Source organism: Pelecanus crispus, chromosome 9 (genome assembly GCF_030463565.1).
Source record: "Pelecanus crispus isolate bPelCri1 chromosome 9, bPelCri1.pri, whole genome shotgun sequence".
Classification (NCBI taxonomy): domain Eukaryota; kingdom Metazoa; phylum Chordata; class Aves; order Pelecaniformes; family Pelecanidae; genus Pelecanus; species Pelecanus crispus.
Window position 1 is genome coordinate 41,071,094 of NC_134651.1, and position 17,596 is coordinate 41,088,689.

The 17,596-nt window shown below is 63.8% G+C and overlaps 1 protein-coding gene across 2 annotated transcripts in view; it reads left to right on the plus strand.

The window, feature by feature from the left end:
- Positions 1-17,596, plus strand: part of NOTCH1 (notch receptor 1) — a 44,139-nt gene that overhangs the window by 19,377 nt on the left and 7,166 nt on the right. Inside the window, exons 3-25 of one of the 2 annotated variants that reach the window (XM_075716041.1) lie at positions 576-838; positions 2,124-2,462; positions 5,786-5,908; positions 6,079-6,312; positions 6,449-6,604; positions 6,691-6,876; positions 7,334-7,447; positions 8,046-8,159; positions 9,207-9,440; positions 9,766-9,876; positions 10,591-10,783; positions 11,030-11,175; positions 11,500-11,613; positions 12,614-12,733; positions 13,071-13,223; positions 13,675-13,903; positions 14,067-14,268; positions 14,415-14,568; positions 14,836-15,020; positions 15,219-15,351; positions 15,666-15,923; positions 16,035-16,147; positions 16,698-17,269. In XM_075716041.1, coding sequence (XP_075572156.1) covers positions 576-838; positions 2,124-2,462; positions 5,786-5,908; positions 6,079-6,312; positions 6,449-6,604; positions 6,691-6,876; positions 7,334-7,447; positions 8,046-8,159; positions 9,207-9,440; positions 9,766-9,876; positions 10,591-10,783; positions 11,030-11,175; positions 11,500-11,613; positions 12,614-12,733; positions 13,071-13,223; positions 13,675-13,903; positions 14,067-14,268; positions 14,415-14,568; positions 14,836-15,020; positions 15,219-15,351; positions 15,666-15,923; positions 16,035-16,147; positions 16,698-17,269 — 4,446 coding nt within the window. The remainder of the gene's footprint in view (positions 1-575; positions 839-2,123; positions 2,463-5,785; positions 5,909-6,078; positions 6,313-6,448; positions 6,605-6,690; positions 6,877-7,333; positions 7,448-8,045; positions 8,160-9,206; positions 9,441-9,765; positions 9,877-10,590; positions 10,784-11,029; positions 11,176-11,499; positions 11,614-12,613; positions 12,734-13,070; positions 13,224-13,674; positions 13,904-14,066; positions 14,269-14,414; positions 14,569-14,835; positions 15,021-15,218; positions 15,352-15,665; positions 15,924-16,034; positions 16,148-16,697; positions 17,270-17,596) is intronic. The other variant, XM_075716042.1, reaches the window with a different exon arrangement.

The following is a 17,596-nucleotide window of genomic DNA, read 5'->3' on the forward strand; positions in this document are numbered from 1 at the left end:
AGCCAGCGCTGAGCCCGTGTTTGATCACCTTTGAGTGTTTTTTTAGGATAGATGGAGGGTAAAAACCACCCTGGTGGAGCAGGGACCCGGTGCAGGCAGGGACGGGCAGGGGCGCAGGGCTATCCCCATGCTGCTCGGCGCCGGGGGCTGCTGCGGGGTTTCCTCTCCTTTGGGGTCTGCAGGTGCCCTGGGTTGGGTGCGGGTATGGGGTGCCCCTCCCGACTCTGTCGCATCCCCCCTTGTGCCTTGGTTTCCTCTTCAGTAAGGGGGGGGGGGGGTGTGGGGGGAGCCCAGAAAAGCATGTTGCGATGAGAAGCCAGGACGTCAGCGCTGGAGGCTGCGGTTTTGCAAGTCAGTGCAGGCCCCTGGATGGGGGACGCCTTTGTTCCCGGCATCTCTTTCATCTTCCTCTTCTCAGCCCAGCGTGGCCAGGGCAGAGCCTTGCAATTGCCAAACCCGACATGCCGGGATGCGGTGCGGGGTCGGGCTTGGGGAGGTGCTCCCGGAGCCGGTCCCTGGGGTGGCCGGGTGCCCTCGGGGCCGATCCCGCTGACGCCGTGTCTTGCCCCTGCCAGGTGTAGCAGCGCCCACGTGGGCGAGCGGTGCCAGCTGCCCAACCCCTGCCTGAGCTCCCCCTGCAAAAACGCCGGCACCTGCACCCCGGTAGTGCGCGGCAGCACCGTGGATTACACCTGCGCCTGCCGCCTGGGCTTCACCGACGAGCTCTGCCTGACGCCCCGCGACAACGTCTGCCTCAGCAACCCCTGCCGCAACGGGGGCACCTGCGACCTGCTGACGCTCAGCGAGTACAAGTGCCGCTGCCCGCCGGGGTGGTCAGGTGAGGCGGTGCCGATGCACGGCATGGGGACACGGGGACACGGTGCCGATGCACGGCGTGGGGACACGGTGACACGGTGACCCGGTGCCGATGCATGGCATGGGGACACGGTGACCCGGTGCCAATGCACGGTGTGGGGACACGGTGACACGGTGACCCGGTGCCGACGCACGGCGTGGGGACACGGTGACCCGGTGCCGATGCACGGCGTGGGGACACGGTGACCCGGTGCCGATGCACGGTGTGGGGACACAGTGACACGGTGCTGATGCACGGCATGAGGACACGGTGACACGGTGACCTGGTGCCGATGCACGGCATGGGGACACAGTGATCCGGTGCCAATGCATGGAGTGGGGACACGGTGACCCGGTGCCGATGCACGGCATGGGGACACGGTGACCCGGTGCCAATGCACGGTGTGGGGACATGGTGACACGGTGCCGATGAACGGCGTGGGGACATGGTGACACGGTGACCCGGTGCCGATGCACGGCGTGGGGACAGGGTGACCCGGTGCCGATGCACGGCATGGGGACACGGTGACACGGTGCCAATGAACGGCGTGGGGACACGGTGACACGGTGACCCGGTGCCGATGCATGGCATGGGGACACGGTGACCCGGTGCCAATGCACGGTGTGGGGACACGGTGACACGGTGACCCGGTGCCGACGCACGGCGTGGGGACACGGTGACCCGGTGCCGATGCACGGCGTGGGGACACGGTGACCCGGTGCCGATGCACGGTGTGGGGACACAGTGACACGGTGCTGATGCACGGCATGAGGACACGGTGACACGGTGACCTGGTGCCGATGCACGGCATGGGGACACAGTGATCCGGTGCCAATGCATGGAGTGGGGACACGGTGACCCGGTGCCGATGCACGGCGTGGGGACACGGTGACACGGTGACCCGGTGCCGATGCACGGCGTGGGGACACGGTGACCCGGCTCAGGGCGGGAGAGGGACAGGGGTTGTTCCTGGAAAACCCGCATGGGTGGAGAAGGGTGCTGCATCTGATTTTGGCTTCCTCCAGTGTTCGGGGGAAGGCGGGGGGATGGTCTGCAAACCCGAGCTGGGGCTTGGGAGGGTCCCTGGCTGGGTGAGCTGCGAGCTTCCTGCACGGGTGAGGGTTTTACAGGGGCAGAGGTGGGGGCAATTAGTTGCACCCCCCGTGAACACAGTCAGAGCCGGGTCTGCACCCCGGCACAAAGATTGCTCCCACCGAGCGCCTGAGCTGCGGTTTGCATCCTCATCCTCCCTCCCTGCCCTCCCCAGGCAAAACCTGCCAGCAGGCCGACCCCTGCGCCTCCAACCCCTGCGCCAACGGGGGCCAGTGCGTCCCCTTCGAAGCCCACTACATCTGCCGGTGCACCGCCAGCTTCCACGGGGCCAACTGCAAGCAGGACGTGAACGAGTGCAACATCTCCCCGCCCATCTGCAAGAACGGCGGGAGCTGCACCAACGAGGTGGGCACCTACCAGTGCTCCTGCAAGCCGACGTACACCGGGCAGAACTGCGAGCACCTCTACGTGCCCTGCAACCCCTCGCCCTGCCAGAACGGGGGGACGTGCCGCCAGATCGGAGACACCACCTACGAGTGCACGTGCCTGCCAGGTAGGGGCTGCCGCCAACGCGGGGGACGGGGAAGGGGGACCCTCTCGCAGCCCCTTTGCCCCCCCTAAACAAGTAGTGCCCGATCTTCCCCCAAATGATGGCTCTGGGAGGGACAAAAACGAGGGGCTGTGGGCTCGCTGTGCCACGTGCGTTTGGGAAGACGCTGGGCAGCGATGCCCGTAGAGGAGAGGTCATCTGGGGGCTTTTTATACTTGGTGATTCACCAAAATAGCTCTTCCAAAACAACTGGTTCAGCAGAGGCCCCTGTGCGGATGCTCATATTCCAGAATAAGAGTGCCTTTTTCCGCTTTAGCTTAATCCACTTCCAGAATGGAATAATTAGCCCGGAATAGCTATTTTGGAAAGTTTCCGAGTGCGAACGGAGTTGGGGAAGGGAGACCCTCTCCGTGCTCGCTGCTGCTCCCTCCGGCAAGCGCCGGAGCAGCCCAGCCGAATTACAGCCTCTGCAATGAAGGGCTCTTGCGGGGGGGGCCCAGCGGGGGCTGTGCCAGGAGCTCAGCACCCTGTACAGGAGCTCAGCACCCTGCAAGGGAGGCTGGCACCCTGCATGCTGGGGAGAAGAAAAGCGGCTGTGAAACGGCCCCCTGACCCCAGCAAGCCCTTTCGCTTCTGCCCTCGGGCAGCGGTCTGCAGTGCGGTCGGGGCAGGGAGCGGAAGGGGCTGAGCGCGGCCCCACGCTTCCCCCCATCCCTGCACCAGCTGGAGAAATGAAATAGCAGAATTTCCTGCCGGCGGGCGGCGGGCGCAGCCTGGAGCCCTGCTGCCACCCACTGCAGCCCCACGCTCAGACCGGGCTGTGTTTGCTGCGGGGCGAGTGCCGTTTCTCAGCTGAGCCAGCTGCGCTGGCCGTCTGCGGCAGACGCGGAGGGGACGCATCCGCCGTCTCCCTTGGAAGGAAGCTGTGGGCAGTGCTAAGCTGCCTGAGAAGTCTCTCGTGGGTTGGCTTGGATCTCCTCTGGTTGCCCATAGCCCCGCAGGGGCTGGGGCAGGACGAGGGGTAGGCTCTGCACCCTGGGCAGCGCTTGGCGTTACCGCGGGGAGCTCCAGCCTCCCTCGGCCGTAGCTCCTGCCCCACTGGCCCTGGGGTCGTGGCACCGGCGTGGGGATGGGGTCTCCCAGCCGGCACAGACGTACCCGCATCCTGCTGGCAGCCCAGCCCGGTGCTGGGGGAAGATGCGCGATCCCCGCGGGGCAGCGTGGAGGATCTCGTCTTGATCTCTGACACAGCCTCAGAGGCTCAATCCCCTTCCCAAAGCTTTTGGCTGCAATAACTCAGGAGACTGGTTAACCATCCAAAATACACAGGGCCCTGCGGGATCTCTTGTTTCTCCTCCGTGCCTGCTCACCCAGGCTGCAGCAAAGCTCCTGTCCTTCGGGGCAGTGAGATGTTGGGGCTGACCAGGCGAGCGGTGCCAGGGAAGGAAGCTTTTCCTTCCAGAATGAGCCAGTGCGACCAGGAGCTCCCAGGGGCGATGCTCTGCAGGAGCAGCTCCGAGCCCTGGCCCGGCGGAGCGGCATTGCCGCAGGGATGGGCAGGTGGAGGGGGCAGGAGGAGCACTGCTGCCCTGCCATTCTGCTGACGAGGCACTTTCCCCGGAGCAGCCCAAGCGTCGGGCACGTCGGGGTGAGGTATGGCCCTGGGGGAAGCATCCCTGCTGCGGGGGGGGGACCGGCGCTTTCACACCCAGCTGCGGCTTTGTGGGCCGCTTCCAGGAGATTTGCATGCTGCACGAGCTGGTTTGCCACCTGCGGGGTGGCACGGCACGGCCCCTGCTCCGGGGGGACGGGGGGAGGTCCCTCGACACCTCCGCCATGGCTCGCTGCAGGAGCTGCATTGGCTTCGGGCAGAGGCAGGAGGGACGGGGGGCTGGTTCTCATGATAAGAGGGTGATTGATACGCTGGTATGCAGCGCAGCAGACCTGAAACAATGTCCCCTTTTCATTCCCGGAGAGGCCTGGCCGTACCGGGTTTCTTCAAGTTAAACTAATCTTGGCTGTTTTATCATGCCATCGCTGTAGAATGTAACCCTGAGTTTAAAGTAATTGCAGTACTAATTACTCATTCGGATGGTTCAAAATGAGTTAATCCCGGCATCTAGGACATTGCCAGTTATTGCTGTTCAGTCTCAGCCCAGCTGCTTAAAAATGAGGTGCAAATCAACGTTAACCTGCTTTGGACTCCTACCAGCAGTCGTAAATAGCTGTTGCTGCTCCTCGCGTGATGGGGCTGAGGCTATGGGGAAGAGGCCGATGTGGCCCTTCGGAGAGAGCGAGGGGCAAAACCCCGGCTGGGCCAGGGTCTGGGGTCCCACAGAGGATGAGCCTGGGCGCCCGGTCCCTTCCCCGTGGAGGCGGAGGTGACGTAGCGAAGCTGCCTGCGCCGGGGAGCAGCCCGGTCCGGACCTGCAGAACGCCCTGGGGAGTTTGGGGAGCTGCAGGTGCACGCCGGCACCGTGGGGAGCTGCCGCGGGCTGGCGTTGCCGTCCCAACCCCGAGCGCCTGGGCGGGCTGGGAAGGCTGACGCCTGATGGCGGCTGTGTCGGGGGCTTTGGGGGGGGTCTTAGAGTAAATGCAGCTCTGTAATGCAAGTGGTAGTTGGAGTGGGGCAAGGGGGCTTGGCAGGTGCCCTGAGAAGGGTCTGGCCATTTCATTTCTGCTGCAAACGCCGCAGGGGGAGGCTGGGGGCGGCACGGTTTCCATGCGTGCCACGCTATCAGGCGGAGGCGATAACATAAACCCAAGCAGCCGGGCTCACCGCAGGAGGGGTGGGCTGGGATTAATGCAGCGCCGCACGGGGCGGTGGTTCACCCTGCCAGGGACTTGGATCCCCCTCCGGGGGAAGCGCTGCTGATGAGGCTCTTTACATGCGAAATTAAAAGTCGGTGATTCAGCACCGGGTGTCGCAAGCCTTTGTGGGAGCAGCCCTGGTTCATCTCGGCTTGCCGTGGAGCCGGATCCTCCGCTGCTCGGGGCGAGTGTCTCCAGAGCCAGAGGCTTTGGCAGGCGAGCCCCGCACTGGGGACGCCCCGTCTGCCCTGCGCAGAGGAGCTGCCGCCGCTTGCCAGGCTCCGGCAATGGCGCCCTGGCAGAGAAACCTGCGCAGCAGAACCAAGCCCTGACAGGCGGGACGGGGCTGGGGATGAAACTGGGTGGCTGGCTTCAAAGCCAGGCTGGGAGCGCCTGGTGCATGCTCGGCACCCAGTAATGAGCAACCTGCCATCAGCGGAGGGGTTGCGGGGGGCTGAGGCGGTGGCGCGGATGGTTGGTCGGTTGGCATCATGGCAGGCGTCTCCTCTGCGCAGGGTTCACGGGCCAGAACTGTGAGGAGAACATCAACGACTGTCCGGGCAACAACTGCAAGAACGGGGGCACCTGCGTGGATGGCGTCAACACCTACAACTGCCAGTGCCCACCCGAGTGGACAGGTAACGCCGGCAGCCAGGATAGCACGGGGCTGGGCTGGGAGGACGGATCCTGCCCCGGGGGATGCCGGGGACCAGGTGTGGGGAGAGACGTCCTGCTCTGCAGCGATGCTCCTGGAGCCTGCGGGAGCTGGGCAGCGCCAGCCTCACGCAGGTGCCCCGTCCCCCGGCAGGTCAGTACTGCACCGAGGATGTGGACGAGTGCCAGCTGATGCCCAACGCCTGCCAGAACGGGGGCACCTGCCACAACAACCACGGCGGCTACAACTGCGTCTGCGTCAACGGCTGGACGGGCGAGGACTGCAGCGAGAACATCGACGACTGCGCCATGGCCGCTTGCTTCCACGGGGCCACCTGCCACGACCGGGTAGCCTCCTTCTATTGCGAGTGCCCCCACGGCCGCACAGGTGAGGCCCCGTCCCATCTTGCCCCCTGCTTGCAGCGCAGGGTGGCAGCCCCGTGTCCCCTAGCTCCTAGCTGAGGTCTCGTGTGATGACTTGTGTGCCCATCACCCTTGACGTGCGCCTGCCTTTTGCCGCCCAGGTTTGCTGTGCCACCTCGACGACGCCTGCATCAGCAACCCCTGCAACGAGGGCTCCAACTGCGACACCAACCCCGTCAACGGCAAAGCCATCTGCACGTGTCCTTCGGGGTACATGGGGCCGGCCTGCAACCAGGACGTGGACGAGTGCTCGCTGGGTGAGCAGCGGGGCAACAGAGGAGCAGCTGGGGAAAGCGCCGGTGCAGCCGGGAGCGTGTCCTTGAGCCGCGCTTGTGTGTTGCAGGAGCCAACCCTTGTGAGCACGCAGGGAAATGCATCAACACCCAGGGGTCCTTCCAGTGCCAGTGCCTGCAGGGCTACTCGGGCCCTCGCTGTGAGATCGACGTCAACGAGTGCCTCTCCAACCCCTGCCAGAATGATGCCACCTGCCTGGACCAGATCGGGGAGTTCCAGTGCATCTGCATGCCCGGTGGGTGGGCAGCCCTGCGGAACCCTGCCCCAGTGCTGGGTGTGGGTGGCGGGAGGGCTCCGGGTGCCCCTCAGCTTCAGCTCGGTGTTGGTTTGGGTGAGGAGCAACGGGAGGCATGTGTGCCCGGGGACAGCACCGAAAAGAAAGAGCTTGGTAAAGATTGTGTGGTCTCCCGCAGCGGTGCGGGGATGGGAAGGTGAGAGTTGGGCACCATCAGCCCTGCTCTGGACTCCTCCTCTTCCCAACCTTGCTGGCTTGGATCAAGCCAAGGGCAGGAAGATCCAGGGTGGACAACCACGGAGCAGCTTGTGCATGAGGTCCCACCGCCTGTAGCACAGCTCCTCCGCTGCCTTTGTAAAGACGGGGGGACCAAACGTGCCCTGCTGTAACCTGCCCGTCCTGTGCGTTGTGCCGGCCCCGTGCCGCGGTGCTGATGGTGTGCCGGCTCTCTCCGCAGGTTACGAGGGGGTTTACTGCGAGATCAACACGGACGAGTGTGCCAGCAGCCCCTGCCTGCACAACGGCAACTGCCTCGACAAGATCAACGAGTTCCACTGCGAGTGCCCCACCGGTACGCGGCATCCATCCCACTGCCATTGCGGTGGAATCAAAGCCGGGATGCATCCCGGCTTGAGCCGGGAGGGAGCTGAAAAAGGGGTCCTTAAATTCTGGAGCCCACCAGAACGGGGAGAGCGGGCTGAGCACCTCTCAGTGCTTTTGGTGGGGTGTTCCCCCATTGCGACGAGGGGCCGAGCACCGCGCAGACGATGCCGCTCCAGGTCGGCCCATGGGAGAGAGGAAGGAGGATTAAACCCCACGGCTTTGCACTTGAAAAGGCCCCTCTTTGGGAAGGAGGGCCGGGGGCCGGGGGGGCCGCACCAGCGGCTTTGAATGCGGTGTCAAAGTCACGGGGTGGAGCGGAGAATGGGGAGACGGTTAATCTGTGAAAGGAGGTTTTGAAGTTCAGAGACTTTGCTCCTCTAGAGATGTAAATAAGATGCTCTCAATGGCGGGTCGCAGCCCCACATTCAGGGCCCCCAGCAGCCATCCCCATGGAAACCCGGCGCCCCGGCCGGGATGCGGGGGACCCGGCGGGATCTGCCCGGCGGCGGGGGGAGGCTGGTGGGTCCGGCCGCTGCGCCGGGACGTGACTTCTCCCTCCGTTCCAGGCTTCAACGGGCACCTGTGCCAGTTCGACATCGACGAGTGCGCCAGCACCCCCTGCAAGAACGGTGCCAAGTGCGTGGATGGCCCCAACACCTACAGCTGCGAGTGCACCGAAGGTGAGGGGTCCCCGTGTCCCGGGGGGCTCTGGGGGTCCCGCCCCGCCGTGCAGGAACAAGCCACCTTCTGCCCCGTGATGTGCCGTAAAACCATGTTACGGAATTATTGAGTGCCCAGCTCCCCAAGCACATGCCATGGGGGTGTCCCTGAATCCCCCGGCAGTGGGGTCGGTCCCTGATGTGACTCCCATGGGGCAGGACTGTCCCTTTCCCAGGCATCGGCGGAGCGACTCGAGCCCCGCTGCCTGCCGGCCCCGGAGCCGGGCGTAACGAGCCCAGCGCTCATTAGGTGTGGCCCTGCAGCAGCCGTCCCGCCGTGCTCCCCACCTCAGCGGTGGGCGGCAGCGAGGGGGAAGGCAGGAAGGAAGGAATAAAGCTGCCTCTATGGGGACGCAAGGTGCAGGGCTGCGGGGGCTCGCCGACCGAAACCCAAGGAGCGGTTGCACAAAATGATGACTTGAGCCCTGGTGGCAAACAGTGGCTCTTTTGTGGAGCAGCTCCCGCCAGAAATCTTCCAGCTGAATGGCCTCTAATTAGTGTCTTGCTAATGCCAAGCCCCGATGAAAAGCTGCTATGTGGGCTTGGCGGGGTCTAGTCAAAGCTGTACTTTGTCCTCGGCTCTCCACCCCCAAACCCGGCGGGGAGGGAGCCGGCCGGGAGAATAGGATCTGTTGGGGGGGGGGGGGGGGTATTATTCGGGGGTGCCTGCGGCCGGCCCCCCCGCACGCTCCGGGACGAGCCGCGGGCAAGCGCGGGGCCCCGCTCCTGAGCCGAGGCGGCTTAATGCAGGTCATTGTGCACCCCGGGACAAAGCCCGCGAGCCGGGGTCTGACCAGCCACGCCGCCGGGGTGCTCCCCTGCCTGCACCCCGCTCCTGGGGGTCCCAGGGCTCGCAGCGGGGCGGGTGGGCAGGTCGAGCCACCCCGGTGCACTGCCTCGCACCTGGCCAGGGTGTGGGAAGCAGCGTTCCCCCATCCTGCCCCCGCATCCCCCATCCTCACCCCCACGTCCCCCATCCTGACCCCGTGTCCCTCGCGCTGCTGGCAGGTTTCTCGGGCGCTCACTGCGAGATCGACATCGATGAGTGCGACCCCGATCCGTGCCACTACGGGACCTGCAAGGACAGCATCGCCGCCTTCACCTGCCTCTGCCAGCCCGGCTACACGGGCCACCGCTGCGACATCAACATCAATGAGTGCCAGAGCCAGCCCTGCAAAAATGGAGGGATCTGCCAGGACAGGAACAACGCCTACAACTGCCTCTGCCTCAAAGGGACCACGGGTGAGAGGGAGGGACCCCCCGGGAGGGCTCCACGGGGCTTGGCCGTGCCGCACAGCACCCCAGTCCCGTCCCTGTCCCCGGGCAGGTTGGCCCTGGGCCACCGCCAGCAGCCGCCCTGGTGCCAGGGCCGGCCTGGGGCATCCTCGGTGAGGGCGAGTTCTCCCGGTTCGGTGCCCAGCTCTCGCGGGAACCGCACCCCAGCCGGGAGCCGCCTGTGGCGGAGGCGCTTTGTTGTGGGGCGGCGGTGGCGGTCGGTGCCGGCGGGCTCCATTTTGCCTCGTCAGCGGGGCCGGGGACCCCCTAACGGCACCGCTCTCCTCCCCAGGGCCCAACTGCGAGATCAATCTGGACGACTGCGCCAGCAACCCCTGTGACTACGGCAAGTGCATCGACAAGATCAACGGCTACGAGTGCACCTGCGAGCCGGGGTACACAGGTGAGAGCAGGGCATGGCGGCCACCACGGCGCCCTGGGGACCCGGTCCAGATCCAGCCTTGCGCCGGGGAGCCCTGGGATGTCCCCGCTGCAGCGAGGAGGGGAGATGCTGCCATCCCGCTTGCCAGAGGTTTTACACCCTCCAGCGCTCCTGGTTGTTCAGGAGGGTGACCCCGGCTCAGGCCAAAATCAAAGGGGTGTCTGGTGCGGCGAATTCGACTCCCGCTGCGCCCACTCCCATGGGTATCAGGTTGCCGCCTTGTCCGACTGGTTTGTTTGATCGCTGCTGGAAATGGCGGAGGGCTTTGATGGGAGCGGCCCCCGCCTCTCCCCGCTCGCACGGCCCCTTGTCCTCCTGCCCGCCGGGAGCCGCAATAAAGCCTGGCTTTGTCGGCCGCGGCAGGTAGGGTTACAGGCTGAAACCGGCTCCCTTCGTTATTCCCTCCTGGACCAAACGAGCCCATGGCCTCCTCCCAGTCGTGTTTAATTAAGCCAGGCAGGCGATGCAGGGGTGTGAAGTCACCCTACCCGGAGGACAGCCCGCTCCTACGCGGCCGGCACACGTGTGCTCGGAGATTTGAGCCTCCGACAGCCGTTCCCCGGGTGGCTGGAGGGGGACCTGCCCGGTGGGTGCCCCCCGGGAGGCTGTGCGTGCCCACCGTGCCATGCCGTGCATCCTTTGGGGTAACGTTTCATCGCTGCTCCCCTCTCCCAGGGCGCATGTGCAACGTCAACATCGACGAATGCTCCAGCAACCCCTGCCACAATGGGGGCACGTGCAAGGACGGCATCAACGGCTTCACCTGCCTCTGCCCCGAGGGCTTCCACGACCCCAAATGCCTGTCCGAAGTGAATGAGTGCAACAGCAACCCCTGCATCCACGGGAAATGCCACGACGGGCTGAATGGGTAGGCTGGAGGGCACGGGGGCTGCTGGGACCAAAGGGCCACCCAGCAAAGCCGAGATTAGAGGCAGGGCGAGCAGCCGTCCCTGGAGCCGGTGCTTGTCTGTGCTCTGCGCTAATCCCAGGGGATGTTTCCCTGCAGGGACACGACTAGGAGCCTGGGCTTTGGCTGGGTAAATGATGGCTGGTGGAGCTGGGAGGACTAGGTCGGACCAGATCCTGTGCTTTATGCTCCAATTTTTCCCCAAAGCTACAGGTGTGACTGCGACCCAGGCTGGAGCGGGACAAACTGCGACATTAACAATAACGAGTGTGAGTCCAATCCCTGCATGAACGGTGGGACCTGCAAGGACATGACCAGCGGCTACATCTGTACCTGCAGAGAGGGCTTCAGCGGTAAGAGTGCAGCCAGGGGGGCTGCGCCATCCCCCCCCCATGCTGGGGCCTGGGTAGGAGTTCTGGGTGGGGGTCTCCGTGACGCTGGACAGGCTGGAGGCTTCGCTGTGGAGACCCCAGGTCTGGGTGGGAGAGGTGGTGGTGTGGCCAGCCTGGGGACCCTCAGCAGAGTTGGAGCACCCGTGGCTGGAGCGGAGAGCTGGAGACTCTACCAGGGCGATGGGTGGGCCATTGCCATTGCCACCACATCCCCACCGTACCCGCAGCTCCCTCCCACCAGCATGCCTCCATCACAGCCATTTTTATCTCTTTTTCTTAACGCAGGACCCAACTGCCAGACCAATATCAACGAATGCGCTTCCAACCCCTGCCTGAACCAGGGCACGTGCATCGACGACGTCGCCGGCTACACCTGCAACTGCCTCCTGCCCTACACAGGTGAGGGGGAACACCCTGCACCCCCCAGGCCCTCGCCGGGGCTCCGCGGGGCTGCTGCTCCGGGTACGACAGCAAATTGGTCCCTCTGCACGTGCAACAAGCCGGCACCAAGCGTGGAGGCTTCCCTCGCGCTGCCCGTGGGGCTGCCCGTGGCCATGGCTCCACCTCCCTGTGCCACGGCGCAGCTGGAGGAAATTTGGAGGAGCTTTAGGAAGCAGCCAGCCAGAGCTTCCTCCCTCGTCTGTCTCCTCCTCGTCCTCCTCCTCGAGGGCACCGAGGCGGTGGCTTGGCCGCAGCCTGCACCCAGGGCAGCAGCACCAGGCAGCCGCCCCACTTGTACCCCACCACCCCGGGGGGTCAGCGCTGCCGGTGCCCCCGTTCTGCCGTGATGCTCACGCTGGAAAAAGCGAGCTGAGGCTGAGGGGCCGGGGGATTCTGCTGAGCCAATTCCTGTTTGCCGGCCTCCCGCTTCCGCTCGCGCAGAGCGGCAGCTGGTGCACAATTGCAGGAAGCTGTGAGCTGTTTCCTGCCCTCGGCAGTGGCCATAGAAACCCCTGGGGGGACAGACACGGGGCAGGCGGGGAGGGGAAGGCTCTGGAAAATAGCAAAGGCCAGTTCGGGAGATACTGGCTGACAGGGAAGATAAGGGTTCGGAGGGAACGTGTCCCTTGGCTGGATGTAAACAGGAAAAGCAGCTGAGAGGGATGGGGGGGAGCGCAAGGGGGGAAAGACACCCTGATCAGCGCTTCCCTGCCAAACGAAGTGTGCAGCGCTTTAATGCAGCCCAGATTGCCAAGGTGTAAAGGATTCATGGGGGGCCCGGGGTGACGGGGGACCAGGGATGGAGGAGATGGCCCCAGCTGGGCTGCCCTGGGGCAGCGGGGAAGCCCAGAGCCTGCCCCAGGGCTGGCGGCATCCCAGGGCAGGGGATGGGGGTAGCGGGGACTTGGGCCACCCATTGTTTCGGAGGGGGTGTCAGCGGGTGCTTTTGCCTGTGCAGGAGCCACCTGCGAGGATGTGCTGGCCCCCTGCGCTGGCAGCCCCTGCAAGAACGGCGGCGAGTGCCGGGAGTCAGAGGACTACAAGAGCTTCTCCTGCAGTTGCCCCTCTGGCTGGCAAGGTAGTGGCACGGCACGGCTCGGGGTTCAGCACACCATCGTGCCCCCCTCTCGGCTGCTCGGGGAGTGGAAGATGGAGGGGAGGGAGCGTGGCTGGGGAGCAGCGGGCAGGTGGCTGCCTGCGTGCCTTGCCAGACGGGAGCAGCCCTGCACGGTGCCCAGCCTCAGGGAGGGTCCTGACGTGCCCACGGCTCAGCCGGGTGGACCAGACGCGGCCATCGCCCGCACCCCTTGGCGAGGGTGGTTTGCTGCGAGTGGTACCCAAGTTGTCATCATTGTCCCCTGGGCTTTTGCCAGGGCCTCCAGCTCACGCGGTCCCTGTCCCGCTCTGTCCTACAGGTCAGACGTGCGAGATCGACATCAATGAGTGCGTGAAGAACCCCTGCCGCAACGGGGCCACATGCCAAAACAACAACGGGAGCTACCGCTGCATCTGCAGGACCGGCTTCACTGGCCGCAACTGCGACACTGACATCGACGACTGCAAGCCCAGTAAGAGCAGGGGCCGCTCCAGGGACTGCGCTCAGCCTGATCCCGAGCCATTGGCTTTTCTGCCCCTCCTGGGGCTGGGATCGTCCTCCCTGTGTGCAGGCGAGCCCCTTCCGCTGCTTTGGCCTGGGCCGTGCTGCAAGCCCTGCTCGGGCTTTTGGGCATCTCAGGCACATGCCAGTCGAGCTGCATCAGTCCAGAGCGGAGCTGGCAGGAAGGAGGCTGGGGGGGAGAGTGAGGTGCAGGCAGTGAGCGAGCGTGTCCCATGTGCCCTTCTTGTTCCCAGTCTCCCGATGGGACCAGGCTGGCCTTTGCCTGGTCCACAGGCCCTGTCCCATCCCTCCGCGTGGCCAGGAGGTGTGTGCGGGGACAGTGCTGCAGGGCAGCTCCCAGGCAGGGCTGCTGCGCCGGGGCTGGACCGTTGCATCTTCACATGCACATCCCTCCTCTCCAGATCCATGCCACAATGGTGGCTCCTGCTCCGATGGCGTCGGCACTTTCTTCTGCGAGTGCCAGGCTGGTTTCCGTGGACCTAAGTGTGAGGAGGACATCAATGAGTGCGCCAGCAACCCCTGCAAGAACGGCGCCAACTGCACCGACTGCGTCAACAGCTACACCTGCACTTGCCCCTCTGGCTTCAGTGGCATCCACTGCGAGAACAACACGCCTGACTGCACAGAGAGGTACAGCCCGGCGCAGCTCCTGCCGCGGGCGCAACCTTTGTTGGGGCTGGAGCGAGGGACTGAGGTCCCTGCGCTGCCCCGTAGCCCTGGGCCAGTTTGTGGGGGCTTTGGCGTGGAGCACGACCAGCGGTGCCTCACTGGGACGTGATGTCTGTGTTCCCAGCTCCTGCTTCAACAGTGGGACCTGCGTGGATGGCATCAACACCTTCACCTGCGTCTGTCCGCCTGGCTTCACGGGCAGCTACTGCGAGCATGACATTAACGAGTGCGACTCCAAGCCATGCCTGAATGGGGGCACGTGTCAGGACAGCTACGGGATGTACAAATGCACTTGTCCCCAGGGATACACCGGGCTCAACTGCCAGGTAAAGGAGCTTTGGGCTGTCCACTGCTGACCCCAGTGTCCGTCCATGCGTGCTGGCTGCGGGGATTTGGGGGGTCACTGCAGTCTCCACTCCTGCAGAAGCCCTGCTGGGTCCTGACCCCCATCTCTTGCTCTGCTCCCCCCCAGAACCTGGTGCGTTGGTGCGACTCCTCTCCCTGCAAAAACGGAGGCAAGTGCTGGCAGACCAACAACCTGTACCGCTGCGAGTGCAACAGCGGATGGACAGGGCTTTACTGCGATGTCCCCAGCGTCTCCTGCGAGGTGGCTGCTAAGCAGCAAGGTAAGTCCCTGCCATGTGTACGGCCTCACAGGGCCAGGGTGGGGTCCCCAGGTGCCCCCCGTGCTGGGCTCTGAGCGGGGACATGCTCAGTTCTCTTGGTGGGGATCTTTGGCACAACCAGACTGATCTCAAGGATTGCTCTAACGTGCACCCCCCGAGGCTGCAGTCCTGGCTGCGTCCCGGTGGGATGCGCGGTGGCCAGGACGTGGCCCTGTGGCGTGCGGGTGTCGCCGAGGTCCCCGTGTCTCACTCTGCTCTCCCTGGCAGGTATCGATGTAGCACATCTCTGCAGGAATTCGGGGCTCTGCGTGGACACCGGCAACACTCACTTCTGCCGCTGCCAGGCTGGCTATACCGGCAGCTACTGCGAGGAGCAGGTGGATGAGTGCTCCCCTAACCCCTGCCAGAACGGGGCCACCTGCACGGACTACCTGGGAGGCTACTCCTGTGAGGTGGGTGCCGTGGGGGGGCAGAGATGCACAGGGAGAAAGCACCAGTTACTGCCTTTCTGCTGCCCAAGGAGCTGCCCCAGCTTCAGGCTGGCTCGGTACCACTTTATCCAGTTGAAGGTTGGGGTGCTGGCTGTGCTCCTGCAGCCACGTGGGAATTGAGCGAACCTCTCTGATAGTTCCCCTCTTCCCTCCTCGTAGTGTGTGGCTGGTTATCATGGAGTTAACTGCTCAGAGGAGATCAATGAGTGCTTGTCCCACCCATGCCAGAACGGAGGAACCTGCATCGATCTCATCAATACCTACAAATGCTCCTGCCCCAGAGGAACTCAAGGTAAATTAACTCCCCAGGCTGGGGCATTAGTGGGCTGAGCGTAGATATCCTCGGTATCTGCTCATTAGCTGCTCGGGCTAGCAGAAGCAAACGCAACGGTAGAGGTTTGTGTTTGCTTGCGAGCTTAGCCATCAAGGCCACGCAACCTTGGACGTGAGCTGCGCGGTGCCGCGTGCCTCCTGCCAGAGCGGTGGCTCAGACTGCCATTGAGTTGGTCAGGCTCAGCCCCTTCGCAGGGAAGGTTCACACAAGGGACCACCGGGCACCCCGATACTGTTTGATGAGCTGTGTGGGTTGTTCCCCCATTTCTCTAGGGGTGCACTGTGAGATCAATGTGGATGACTGCAGCCCTTTCTTTGATCCTGTCACCCTGGGGCCCAAGTGCTTTAACAATGGCAAGTGCACGGATCGGGTAGGTGGCTACAGCTGCATCTGCCCCCCTGGCTTTGTAGGGGAGCGCTGCGAGGGAGACGTCAACGAGTGCCTGTCCAACCCCTGCGACGCCCGCGGCACCCAGAACTGCGTGCAGCGGGTCAATGACTACAAATGCGAGTGCCGACCTGGCTATGCAGGTGAGCGCCGCGTCCCCGCCCAGCTCCCAGCGCCCAGCCCTGCAGCCCCCAGGCACCGTGCGCATCTCGCACGCCTTCCTCTGCTCCTCACGTGCTCCTCTCCCTCGGCAGGCCGTCGCTGTGACACTGTGGTGGATGGCTGTAAAGGCAAACCCTGCAGGAACGGTGGAACGTGCGCTGTTGCCAGCAACACCGGCCGTGGCTTCATCTGCAAATGTCCCCCGGTAGGTACCTGCTCCTCTCCAGCTCTGAGCACGGGATGTTGCACGGGTCCTGCAAGTCAGCCCCTTGCACAGAGAGGCAGTCAAGGGGCCAGTTTAGCCCCTGAGGCTTCCCCAGCTGGGATAGCCAGGGGTAAGCGTGGAGGGGAAGATGCTTTGCTGTGGGTGCTCGCTGGAGGGAGGTGTATCCGTATGTGCATACCCCCCTCACTTGCAAGGAGACTGGGTTAAGGTCAGGGAGAAGGAGGTGGGTAGCCCTGCAGGTACGACGCACAGCTCCGTAGGACAGACTCTTGCCTGGTTGACCATTATTTGCACCACGTAAAGGTGGAGCAGGCAGCTATGGCGAAGAGCTCCCTTCATTTTGAGGGGGATGCTCTAACAGGGTTTACATTCTAGACTATTCTTGCCCATCACTAGTTTCGGAGGACACGCCAGAGCCGTGCCCTGATTCACTGGGTTTGTGCCGAGTTTCCCAGAACATACACGTGTTAGGCTGCTCGTAGGACAGCGTCAGCGATTCTGACTCCCTCCTTGGCTGTCACCTCCCCAGGGATTCGTGGGTGCCACCTGTGAGAACGACTCCCGCACCTGTGGGAACCTGCACTGCCTGAACGGTGGCACCTGCATCTCCATCCACAAGAGCTCCAAGTGCATGTGCATGCCGGCTTTCACGGGTCCCGAGTGCCAGTACCCGGCCAGCAGCCCCTGCACATCCAACCCCTGCTACAACGGGGGTACCTGCGAGTTCTTCAGCGATGCCTCCCCCTACTACCGGTGCAACTGCCCTGCCAACTTCAACGGCCTCAACTGCCACATCCTCGACTTTGATTTCCAAGGTGGGATCGGGCAGGATATCATCCCACCCAAAATTGAGGAGAAGTGCGAGATTGCAGTTTGCGCGGGGTATGCTGGCAACAAGATCTGCGATGGAAAATGCAACAACCATGCCTGCGGCTGGGACGGGGGCGACTGCTCCCTCAATTTCAACGACCCCTGGAAGAACTGCTCCCAGTCTCTGCAGTGCTGGAAGTACTTCAACGACGGCAAATGCGACTCTCAGTGCAATAACGCTGGCTGCCTGTACGATGGATTTGACTGCCAGAAGTATGAAGGGCAGTGCAAGTAAGTGACTTGCTCCTTGACCCTCTTGTTTTAAAGCCATGACCTCTGTGCTCATTGTCTGGGGGTTATTTTCTGGTTGCGTCCGCTAAAGCTCCTATGTGCAAACCTGTTGTTCGCTCTCTACATTCTGTTCTGCTGCCTATGGGGCTGCAACTCAAGCAACCGCACTTCCCTGTGGTTTTACTGAGTTTATATACACTTGGAAGCTCTCTGGGTTTGGCTCGTTCCAGATGGCTTCCCTGTCCTTGCCTGTATCACGCCATAGAAGTGAATTCTCCAACTCACGGTAGTAACGCAGTGAGTTTCAGTGTAGGGAGACCCCAGACG